At 37.0% G+C, this 12,912-nt stretch overlaps 1 protein-coding gene across 1 annotated transcript in view; it reads right to left on the reverse strand.

Moving 5' to 3' along the window:
* Positions 1-10,855, reverse strand: part of LOC133516085 (lachesin-like) — a 114,451-nt gene extending 103,596 nt beyond the window's left edge. The window contains exon 1 of the mRNA XM_061848798.1: positions 10,488-10,855. Within this exon, the coding sequence (XP_061704782.1) occupies positions 10,488-10,526 (39 nt within the window). The 5' untranslated portion in view covers positions 10,527-10,855. The remainder of the gene's footprint in view (positions 1-10,487) is intronic.
* Between the last annotated feature and the right edge of the window lie 2,057 nt (positions 10,856-12,912).

Genomic DNA, 12,912 nt, shown 5'->3' on the forward strand with positions numbered 1-12,912 from the left:
CTAAAAGTGCCCTCTACATGAATAAAACAATAATTCAGTAGAGGAAATGGGCTAGATAATTGCTTCTATAAACGTCGGTTCACTTGAAACTTTAGCAGATATAATTGATTGTAGGTGAGTATTTATGAATACAAGTTAATGTAGAAGTTTGAAGTGTAGAGGAATTTGAGATTAATAATACATAGTTATCAATAATAATTTTAATATATCGGTGAATATCAAAACATACAATGTATTTTTAAATAGATACAAAGCTCCTTTAAGACTTGGAGTTTTTAACTAATACAAGTATATTAAAAGTCGATAAGACATGCCCTAATATTTTTACACACAAATGTGATAAATGTCAAAACCTACATTTTTGATCGATAACATTACAATTAGACCCTTAAAAATCTGATTGAATCAATAAAAATCTTACTTACTTGTCCTCTCCAAGCATAACAGATTTAAGTGTATTATTTAAAAATTAAACATAGACTTGAAGACCGGTCTAGCCTCGTGGGTAGTGACCTTGCGAATGTTCGAATTTCGGTAAGGGCATTTATTTGTGTGATGAACACAGATATTTGTTACTGAGTCATGGGTGTTTTCTATGTACTATACAAGTATGTATTTATCTATTTTGCGTTTGTATATCGTCGCTTGGTGCCTATCCATAGTACAAGCTTTGCTTAGTTTGGAGCTAGGTCGATATGTGTAATATTGTCCCCAAATATTTATTAGTACGGTCGCCAAGCCGCTCAGAGGCCAGATTTAATTGACTCAGCTCGGCCTTACCCACAACCGGTATCAATGTGTTCGGACAGTTCTCCTGATCACCGTACATGCGGTAGTAAAGCGGAAAAATGGTGGAGGGGATAGTAATGACGTCACAAAGATGGCGGCCGGACCTATTCTTTTTGGCGGTGTATCTCGAAAACCACTTAACCGATTTTAATCATCGAGGTGTCAAATAATAGCTTATATTATGGAGATTATTTCCTTTTCTATAAACATTTACGTGAAACCTATAGGAAAAAAAATAATCACAAAAAACAGTTTTTTTATAAAATTATTATTTTTAATTTTGTAAAAATCTCCGTAAATATTAGCATTTCGCAAATTTTGTTTAATATAAAACATATTGCTTCATTATCAAGGAATATAATAAGCCTTAAAACATACAGATCAAGTAATAAACAATGAAGCTACACTCATTTATTTGCGCATGGGTAACGATAACTGGCTTTTACCGGTCGAAACTGTGGTGACTGTTACGATACGTATTGAATGGAATTTATAGAGTATCGGTTTTAATTACTGAAATTATAATTAAAATTATAAAAACCAGACACAATAATGTTACCTTACTTCGACGTTTAGTCTCTTTTTTCGTCTTAATCATAGGTAGGTACATATTTCTTTTTACTTAAAAATTTTATACAGGGTGAACTTTTAACCACCAGTCATACTCTGCGCAGCGACTTTATAGGTCATACTTAACAACTTTTACTATGGGACCAATTCCGAAATCGCGAAAAAAATTTTGACTGTCCCATATAAAGGTGCGACCAACTTTACCAGACCAACACTTTTCCAAACTGAGCTACAGCTGTCCGATGAAGTTAAGTACTTAGGACTAACTCTCGACAATAAACTCAATTGGAACAACCTCATCAACAAACGGATAGACAAGGCGGGAGTTGTCTTCTGGCAGTGCAGAAGGATGATTGGTAAGAGGCGGGGACTCAACCCGAAAATTACCCTCTGGCTCTATAAGACGATAATCCGCCCCTTACTCTGTTACGGTGCTCTGGTTTGGTGGCCAAGAACAAACCTAGGCAACGTACGAGACAAACTACAAAGACTTCAAAGGCTCGCATGCGCGGCCACCACTGGCTGCACGAGGTCTACCCCGACTGCAGCTATGGAGGTCATGCTAAACCTGACCTGAGGACGACAATCATGAAGGACTCAATCCCCGGGAGCTGAGAATCTTCACTGATGGGTCCAAAACAGACAGCGGATCGGGCTCTGGAACCTTCTCAGAAGACCTGAACATGTCGATCACCACTCCGCTAGGAGCCCATAACTCGGTATTCCAAGCTGAGTGCATGGGCATCATAAACGCGGCGGCTGCCATCACTGCAAGGAAGGTAGTAGGATCCTCCATCCGCATACTCTCCGACAGTAGAGCAGTCTTAATGGCTCTAAATAGCCATATAGTTACATCCAAACTTATACACGAATGCCACGAACGACTAATGGAGGTATGTCATAATAACAAGATCACCCTACAATGGATCAAGGGACACAGTGGATCCCGAGGTAACGATGCTGCGGACGAGCTTGCCAGGCAAGGATCGAATGCGGGGGCGATTGGTCCGGAACCGATTCTTCCGATACCATTTAGCAAGGTACGCTCAATGCTGCTGGCACGTACAGGGAAACTACACACAGAACACTGGCTGAACCAGACTGGATGCAGACAGGCAAAAGAAGCCATGCCTGGCATCAACGGAAAACTCACAAGGGCGCTCCTGCAACTAGGGAAGGTCCGACTGAGTATGGTAACCAGTGTCATAACAGGTCATGGACTATTTAACAAACATCTTTTCACAACAGGTGTCACAGACAGTCCCCTGTGCCGAGGTTGCATGGAGACAGAAGAAACAGCCTCTCACGTGGTGCTGGAATGCAGCGGAGTGACTCCATACAGGGCTAAACATCTCGGATCTCCGAGAGACCTCCCCGAGGTCCTACTCAACATCAAAGGTTTGATAGGATTCCTCGAGGAGCTGGGCTGGCAGGACTAGCCCACCCCCAACATATCACGCAAAATAGGCGCAAGTCGTCGAGTTGCGGAAAAATCGCCCGAATACAATACAATACAATACAATACAAGGTGCGACCAGACCGCAGCTTAAAAAACGGTCACGATACGGAATCGCAGTGACGCGTCGTATGCGTACCGTTTTTGACGCATGCTCCCCACACCGCTGTTTAAAAAACGGTGACGGTACGGAATCGCAGTGACGTGCTTCACGCGAATCTTTTTTGTTCGCAAAACAGTTGCGTCTTTTACGTCACCGGTACGGTGTCTGCCATAAGATCTCCGTGTAATATTTTTTGCGATTTTTACGCAGTTCAATTTACGGTGCGTCAGCTTATTTTAAGCAGCGGTGTGGCGAGCATGCGTCATGGACCCGGGTACGTCCTTAAACTACGTCCAAAAGAGAGGTATGGGCATTGTGAATGTCATCTCGCTTTGTGTGGTAGGGCACAGCCAGTGGGTGTCATTCCAGATCCAAATTTTCTTGCGTGATTCGGCATTGGTCCCATAATAAAAGTTGTTCAGTATGACCTGTAAAGTCACTGCGCAGAGTATGGCTGGTGGTTAAAATTTCATCTTATACCTATATTCGACACAAGTAGTAAGTACTTACAGACCAACTATGATACACATTTTGCCTGTATAGTGATACATAGTGAATAAATTAATACCTGATTTAAAAAATAAAACAAAAATAACAAATAGCATGTTATTTAATTCAGTAATGACTAATCAGTCTTAAACAATGAACATCATACTTTTAGATTAGACAACAAAATGTATATTTATACTGTGTTTCGACTTGAAAGATTTTACTGCTTTAAAACATAAGACAAACCTACCAACCAAATGTATAAAAAAAAATGTTTTTTGTGATTATTATTTTCCTATAGGTTTCACGTAAATGTTTGTAAAAAGGAAATAATCTCCATAATATAAGCTATTAGTTGACACCTCGATGAATAGAATCGGTTAAGTGGTTTTCGAGATACACCGCCAAAAAGAATATGTCCGGACGCCATCTTTGTGACGTCATTACTATCCCCTCCCACCATTTTTCCGCTTTACTACCGCATGTACGGTGATCAGGAGAAACGCCCGAACACATTGATACCGGTTGTGGGTAAGGCCGAGCTGAGTCAATTAAATCTGGCCTCGGAGCGGCTTGGGGACTACTAATAGTAAAAGTTGTTCAGTATGACCTATAAAGTCGCTGCGCAGAGTATGACTGGTGGTTAAAAGTTCACCCTGTATAAAAATTTTAAGTAAAAAGAAATATGTACCTACCTATGATTAAGACGAAAAAAGAGACTAAACGTCGAAGTAAGGTAACATTATTGTGTCTGGTTTTTATAATTGTCATTATAATTTGAGTAATTAAAACCGATACTCTATAAATTCCATTCAATACGTATCGTAACAGTCACCACAGTTTCGACCGGTAAAAGCCAGTTATCGTTACCCATGCGCAAATAAATGAGTGTAGCTTCATTGTTTATTACTCGATCTGTATGTTTTAAGGCTCATTATATTCCTTGATAATGAAGCAATATGTTTTATAATAAACAAAATTTGCGAAATGCTAATATTTACGGAGATTTTTACAAAAAAAAAATAATAATTTTATAAAAAAACTGTTTTTTGTGATTATTTTTTTTCCTATAGGTTTCACGTAAATGTTTGTAGAAAAGGAAATAATCTCCATAATATAAGCTATTATTTGACACCTCGATGATTAAAATCGGTTTAGTGGTTTTCGAGATACACCGCCAAAAAGAATAGGTCCGGCCGCCATCTTTGTGACGTCATTACTATCCTCTCCACCATTTTTCCGCTTTACTACCGCATGTACGGTGATCAGGAGAACTGTCCGAACACATTGATACCGGTTGTGGGTAAGGCCGAGCCGAGTCAATTAAATCGTGTTTCTAGAGGGCTTTTGAGATTTGGCGACCGTACTATATTGACTTTAGCAAAGGTCCCGTTCTGATTCCAGCATTCGGCTTTCGTACGTCCGGATGTTCGCCTCTACAGGTTCTCCGCAACTCTCAACCGATATTCGTGAAATTTTGTGACCAGTTTTTGTAAATTTTTCAAAATGCGGAAACTGGCATAAAGGACTTAAGCAATAGAGTTCACAACTATGTATTTTTCACTTTTACATTTTCTAAGCTTATCGCAAAGACTCCAGCTCACAAAGTCACTAGTTTATTTTATTTATGTATAGAAATAGAGAAGTAGCTCATACGTTCAACCGAAATAGAAACGATCCCCCGTAAAATGCATAAAAACTAGAGTCGAACCAAACTGACCCTGCATGGCGTTTGCTATGACCTATGACTGAATGATTAAGGATAGATTAATACGGTCTTATATGGCATAACACGGACATACGGCACTGCAAAAATGTCTAGACCACTCAACGCTTAATTGGTGGGCCAGTGCTCATCTGCCAGTGATCTTAACATTTTAAATACATTTCTGCCGAAATTGATTATTTTAATAAAAAAAATGTTTTTAAATTTTAAAACTATCTTTCTTGTTTGTCAAATTAATTAAATAAAATAAAATAATTTACCAATGAAATAGCTAAAATATGAGACTGATTAAACTAATTTATATATTTTGTCATAAATATTTTTCACGAAAATTAAATTCACGATGGAGTTCTTTAAGAAGCGGGTATTAGTCAATTTGTGTAAGAATGTCCCTATAATATTTATTTATTTATTTATTCTGGGTTCACAGGGTTCGGCAACGCATAAGTGGCTCCTCCGACGTTGCATATGTCCATGGGCGATGGTGACCGATTCCCATCAGACGGCTAGTTTGTTCGTTTGCTGATTGTCACAAAAAAAAACATGCGACGTCTCTTCAAATATGTGGCTGTCTATCGTTCTAATCCACGCAAACATCACATTTGGGTCCGGACATCCTTCTACGGAGGTTTCGTTTTATTTTTATGCGTTTTAAAAGGGCCATTTGTTTCAGCTGCGTCTCAAATTATGCTACATTTCGTCAATAAAATATCAACTGTTTTTTCCCGAATCCGAATTTGATTTCGCAAGAATGTTTTAAGACACAAGGAAAACTTTACATAATTTACGAAACTTTGGCCTAATTTCACGAAATTCATGGTCACCTCACAATTCGCACTCGTCATGAAATTGAAGAAACTTACATTAAACTTCCAAGAAAGTTATCGAAACTGACCTAAGCTTTTGTCAATAACAATCAAGTCACGTGTTTCAGTAGAAGTCCGTGGAAGTCGAAGTCAAATTCCTTTATATACTCGTATATATGTATTTTTAAATTAATCGTTAAAAGGAGTTAAAATCTTACAATTCAAAACTAGTTAGTCTTTTTAACCTTTTCTCGGAAAATTTGGTTTTGATTAAATCAACTAATTTTAGCCCCGAGTAAAAATTCAAAACTTTTTTGAACTTTAATATAATCTCAAGGTTCTAGATTCAAAAATAAATTCCCTCCATTCCCGTCCAACTAATATTAAATTAGGCGCTAAATATACGGGATAAATAGTCAAATAGTAAATAGTCCAAGTGTTTATTTGTATTAAAACCTATGGTGTTACAGTGGTGTTCGCTCAAGATAAATTAATAAAATTAGGAGAAATAATTCGCGTAGTTTTTTAAATGGTGTAGTTATACCTTGTAGTCTCCAGAGAAACAGTCCTAAGTTGTGCTGAGGGTTTTTAGATTTTTCACTGTGGACAAAAGGTTTAACATAAAATTTTCTACAAATTTGGTTATGTTTATTTTTACTCTACGATCAATACTTTAGGAGCTACAATTTGTTGAAGTTATCAAAGAGACGAAACATAGGCGATTTAATAAACGTCGTTTTTAGTGACTTGCTGACCAAATATTAAAAAACTATCCAAGAGCACGTCGGGCCATGCTCAGTGTAAGGTTCCGTAGTTACCCATCCATCAAAATAGACTTTTTGCAAAAATTTAAAAACGGCTTAAACGATCAGGTTCGCTATAGTTGTCCTTGCTTTCCTTCCTTGCTATGCTTTTTGGACCCATGTTCTTGAGTTAGGGGAAGTAGAGAATTAAACATATTTTTTTCTTTCAGAACAAATATTTGCGAAAATATTACGCTTATCAAAAAATGGTTATCGAAGAACCTTATTAGTTTTGAAAGACGTATCCAACGACATTCCACACGATAGGGTTAAACCGAAAGATTTTTAGAAATAATCGCTTTGAAATAAAAATAAATATGTTTCCCCCTATAGAGCGAAGTAGTTCCCCTAACTACTGAACCATGGGTCTAAAAATATGAAAAAAATCGTGAAAGTAAAGCTTAGTAAAGACTTTCAAGGAAAATTATAGGGAACCTGATCGATATAACTGTTTTAAAAAAATTCCAAAACGTCTATTTTGACGGACGGTTAACTACGGAACATTACACTGAACATGGCCCGACATGCTCTTGGCCAGTTTTTTATATTTGGTCAGCAAGTGACTAAGCTTGCTTATTCTAAACTAAAAATTTAGAAAAGAGTTACGACGAACACTTACGAAAACACGACGTTTTCTTAAATCGTCTATTTTTTGTTTCTTTGTTAACTTAAACATCCTGTAGCTCCTAAAGTGTTGATCGTAGAGTAACATAACCAAATATGTAGGAAATTTTATATTAAAACTTTTGGCCAAAGTAATTGTAATGTTATTCGTAAAAATATTCAAGATATGAGCAAAAATCAGAAAAATGGTTCCTTTAACTCCCCTACAGCGTCAGCACAACCCCCACCCTCGAGGACATTTAGTATGTTCTGGACACAACAAGGTATAATTGTACCAATTTACAAAACTTCACGAATTATTTCCCCTGATTTCCCAAATTCGGGTTAATTTTCTTGAGCTACGTATATATAAACTTATCAATTTGGTATCATTATGTTTTGCCTTTTGGCGTACAAAAACATGTCCTTATATTATTGATACGATAACTTAACTAGGTAATTAATAAAACAGTAAATAAAATTTGTATTTATATTTATAAAACATTTCCGATACATTAAAAAATATATAGATATCTCAAATCTAATAACACGTCAAGAAAAAATATTTATTTCATCAATTATAAATATTTCCAATGCATTAAAAAAATAAAAAAATAAAATAAAAATCTAATCACAAGTCAAGGTATTTAAATATAAATTAGAATGTTTCGCATGTCAAAAAATCTGTGACTAAATAAAAACATTTGTTAATAAATAAGAGAGACCTACCCATTTGATTACTCCTGAAGTTCTAGGAGTTTTAGCCGGCTATAACCCAGTAATACACCCGGTTTGGGCACACATTTTTAATAACCTTAGGTGCCAAAATAGCGCTACAATAGAGTTAGAGGTTGAAATCAAAAGTTTAAGACCGCTATAGTAGTGCTACAATAGCTTTAAGTACTTGGAAATTAAAGGGGTGCAAAATAAATGACTATTAACTATTTGATTAGTAGTATAGATAAGTCTATATTTATGATAGTTTCAGCGTTAAATGGTAAATTAGTATATCTGGTCAACTTTTATAATACTCAATCTCTACTTCTATCTAATCTATTTTGTTTGCAGATTGTTCCGTTTTTAGGGTTTCGTAGTCTCACCTAGAGACCCTTATAGTTTCGCCATGTCCGTCTATCCGTCCATCCGAAGCTTTGCTCCGTGATCGTTAGTGTTAGAAAGCTGTAATTTGGCATGGATACATAAATCATGTATTGCGATAGAACTGATAAATAAAAACTGTAAAAAATATTTTTTTAGGGTACCTCCCATAGAAAATGATTTTTTATTTATTTTTTGCTTCGACTCAACCTCGACCTCGACCAGGGCTGGAACAGCTGCCGAAGCAATCGAGCACTTCAAATGGCACAAAAACACAGCCAATGAGTCAGGTTACATATTTGAACTATTTGGGGCGGACCCCCTCGGGCCCTGCGCAAAGCGCCTGGCCGATGCTAATAACGGGTGACCCGACGACTGATTCGTTCCTTGCCCAGTGAATTGTAATACTGCACAGCAACGCCACCAGCCTTTCAAGCACCCTTCCGACTGGCGTTGAGCTAGCTGCCAAGTAGGAATTCGTATAGTTTCCGTAGCCAAGTAGGAATTCTTATAGTTTTGTCATGTCCGCCGTTCTGCCCATCCGCGGTTTTGTTTCATGATCGTTAGTGCTAGAAAGCTGCAATTTTGTATGGATAAAATGGCGACAAAATGGTTTAAACCCCCTTCCCCCCCCCCCTCCCCAACTCTCTAACTTTCGAACAATTAATAAAATAATTAATACATAAATATTATAGGACATTATTACACAAATTGACTAAGCCCCACAGTAAGGAAGGGACTCTGACAACGATATATAATATATAAATACACAAAAAATCCCCAAGATTCAGGAACAAATATCTGTGCTCATCACACAAATAAATGCCCTTACCAGGATTTGAACTCGGGACCATCGGCTTCATAGGCAGGGTCACTAACTCACTACCCAGTCTACCCACTAGGCCAGAGCGATTGTCACAATGGAGCGGACAATGGATCTGAGAATAATGAAAAAAATCATGCAAGTTAAGCTTAGTAAATCTTTAAATGAAAACTCTAGCTAACATAATCGGTAGAGCCGTTTTTGAGCTTTTGCAACTAGTATTGTAAAGGTAATATGTACTATTTTTTGCTTGTTATACACATGATACCACCTAATAGCCCCGTCCAACTTTGAAATGATGCCCGGGTCGTGTAGACCCAGCCCGCGACTATATTAATTGGCTGTTTGCATTTTTCTTAGTGGATACATGTTTTTGTGTATACAAAAATCAATACAGCAATAATTTCCAGTCCGCTAAAACAGGACAGTAAAGGTTGGAATTTTTTGAATTCGAGTTTGACTTCATGATGAAGAACTTCTCGTACCATTTTTGCTACAATAAGGTGAACATTTCCAAGCATATTGGAGAAAAATCACTCTATATGCCTCAGCAGGAATAACACTTCGAGGATTCGTCTTATTTGGCGGAGTTAGCTTCGCATCATCCGACAAAAACGGATCAGTTACGGTTCAGCCAATTTTACAGACTTTACAGTCAATGTGGTGAAAGCTTTCTTTGATATTTCCAAGTTATCATTAAAAACCGGCCAAGAGCGTGTCGGGCTATGCTCAGTGCAGGGTTCCGTAGTTACCCCGTGCGTCAAAATAGACTGCGTGCGTCATATACTAATTTGATTCCTTCTCTTTTAAAATCTAAAATATCTGTAGGTACACATCTTTCTGTTGATGTAAATTGTAAAGCATACTCGTAGAATTAAATATATTCGCTTGTAAATTTTTGGTTTATCGTTATAGTAAATATCTGATTTAGGAATCCTTGTGTTTTTATATAGGAATAGATTTTAATAGATTGCACTTATTTAATTCATTCAAACTAATAAATTGTCTTAAAAAGTAACAGGTTATCGAGACGCACGATCTGGGAGGATATCTTAAATGGGCAAGTGACTGGAAATTCTAAACGTTTCCAACTTAGTGACTTTTACCCAAATTCAATCTGATAAAATAGCACCGGCTCAATTCCCCCGATAGCAGTTTAGCTGCGACCGTTTACTTAAATTATATTACTTCAACAAATACTAATAAAAAACGTCTACTTACTTTCCCATAAAAACGAAGACAGGCACACGACACAATCATTAGTTAAAAAGTTGCATTGTCTCAAAATTTTCATGTCACTAAATTCTTATTTGCTTATAAAAAAAGTTCTATTGCGCAACCGTATGTTGATCAATGAATGTTACAGTTTATTTGTTTTTAAGCCCGACCACGTGGTAGTAGCGAGCGCGAGAAATCCGTAAATTTACCGCCAAAACCGGACTCCCCCGAGACTACCATCCCTCCCCGTGTTCCACAATATACTGACAACTGTCACCGGGCACCCGGCCGGCATTTTGCTCGCTTTTACTAGCACCGCTTTTCCTCTTTTGCCCTATCTTGCTTTATCGAAAATTTATATACATAGAAAGACCAACACACATGTACAACACTAGGAGTCGGTGTAATTCTCTATTTGTGCATGTGTGTATAAATAAATAATATCTGTGTGAGTGTTGGAAAACCAGACGCATCTTCATGGCAAGCAATGCCTCTGCTGCACACCGTAGTACCTGAAGGGACCTATATTAATATTTAATACTTACTAACATAAGGTTGATTTCGTTTTGTTTAAACCGAAAACTTAAGTTCATTCAAAGACAACGCTACGCTACATTGCGCATGTCCGTTATCAGTCTTACGGTACTGAAACTACGAAAACTATTTCTGTCCTTATTATTCTTCGGGCTTAGTCGTTCTTTCATACACAACTCCAATAAAGACTGCATTTTGAGACTAAATTCTATAACTTGTATAATTATGTATTACAAACTAAACTTAAAGGTTTGAGGTTCACTTCAAAATCTAAAAATAGGTGAATGGGTTTTTGTTCCTTGTTTTCTCTTCTATTGTTTAAAATACTGCATTTTTGGGTTATTCCCACTAGTTACCACCAAGTCGTCACCAGTGGTAACTGGGATGTTTTTCTATGCTGTCCCCAGTGGTAACAACTGAGAAAAAAAAGTAGTAACCACCTTTGAGTTGTCAAATCAAATCCAAATGAATGCTATTAAATATTTATCATTCAAAATCATCTTTTCGTTCGCACGTCGCGCGGGTGTATGAGCGTGCCAGCGCTATGCGCGTTAATAGTGACCCAATGTGAAGACCGCCTTAAAAGTCGATTCCACCAGCCAACATGAGGAGACTACTAAAAATTTGCACTCTTGTGGATAAAATGCAACTTTTTCATCAGTTTTAGTAGAATAAAGTGAACCTGAGAATATCAAAAGAGAACCGAAGGAGAAAAAAAAATCCGTTACAACTAGAGATGATATTAAAAGTGAGATAAAGAGTATGAGTGAAGCACTCTTTCAGAGCGAGCGTCGTTTATACAAAGCTATGAATAACAATTTACCAAAGAGCCGGGAGCGCAAACACTTGAGCGTGGAAGTTTGTTTCGAAGTACCCAAACTCACGAACAATACACCCCTCACGCTGATGTGCGAAGCGGGGCAGGCTCGGAGACGGTACTATAGCGCCTCTAGTAGGGGATATGCAGCAGTTAACTGATATTTTATATAATGAAACAAAATATCAGTGAACTGCTTAAATAATGATTTACGCTTTTTTTTTGTGTTTGACCCCCAATAGAAACAGTTACGAATTAAAATTGTGTGACAGTCTTATCTGGAAATTCCAACGTAAACATAAAACGCAAAGTATTATTTACCCATTTAGTATTCAAAAATAACGCGGTTACTTATGAAAACACATAAATTTAAACATAAATCCTTTTCATTAGCATAGATTTTATATGCTATAATTAATTTAAGTGAATGGTCCCAGTATTTCTTGTCCGAGGCGGTTCCCTGAAGTTGTATGGGTTATGTGTTATGTTTGATAATGGAATTTCAGTTTAATGACTTTCGTAGCTCCTCGCGACCGACATCAAGTGTTTTGCCGCTTGAACCGCCTTTATAGATGTCACTTTGTCACACTCGCAAGTTAAACCCCAGATAACGACTTCATACTCTGATCTTAATATTATTTTGTTAGTCGACTGTCACTGGCAAGGTTTTACAATTCTAGGTCTTGACAACATTCCTTTGAAATGTATTCTTTCTTTATAATGTTTCGTTTGTTATTGTGATAAAGTTTTACCCAACGTATCTTTTTTGTTAAGGTTCCGTAGCCAAATGGCAAAAAACAGAACCCTTATAGATTCGTCATGTCCGTCTGTCTGTCCGATTATGTTACAGCCACTTTTTTCCGAAACTATAAGAGCTATACTGTTCAAACTTGGTATGTAGATGTATTATATGAACCGCATTAAGATTTTTACACAAAAATAGAAAAAAAAAACAATAAATTTTGGGGGTTCCCCATACTTAGAACTGAAACTCAAAAAATATTTTTTCATCAAACCCATACGTGTGGGGTATCTATGGATAGGTCTTTAAAAATGATATTGAGGTTTCTAATATCA

The sequence above is a fragment of the Cydia pomonella genome, chromosome 3 (genome assembly GCF_033807575.1).
Source record: "Cydia pomonella isolate Wapato2018A chromosome 3, ilCydPomo1, whole genome shotgun sequence".
In the NCBI taxonomy this organism is placed as follows: Eukaryota; Metazoa; Arthropoda; class Insecta; order Lepidoptera; family Tortricidae; genus Cydia; species Cydia pomonella.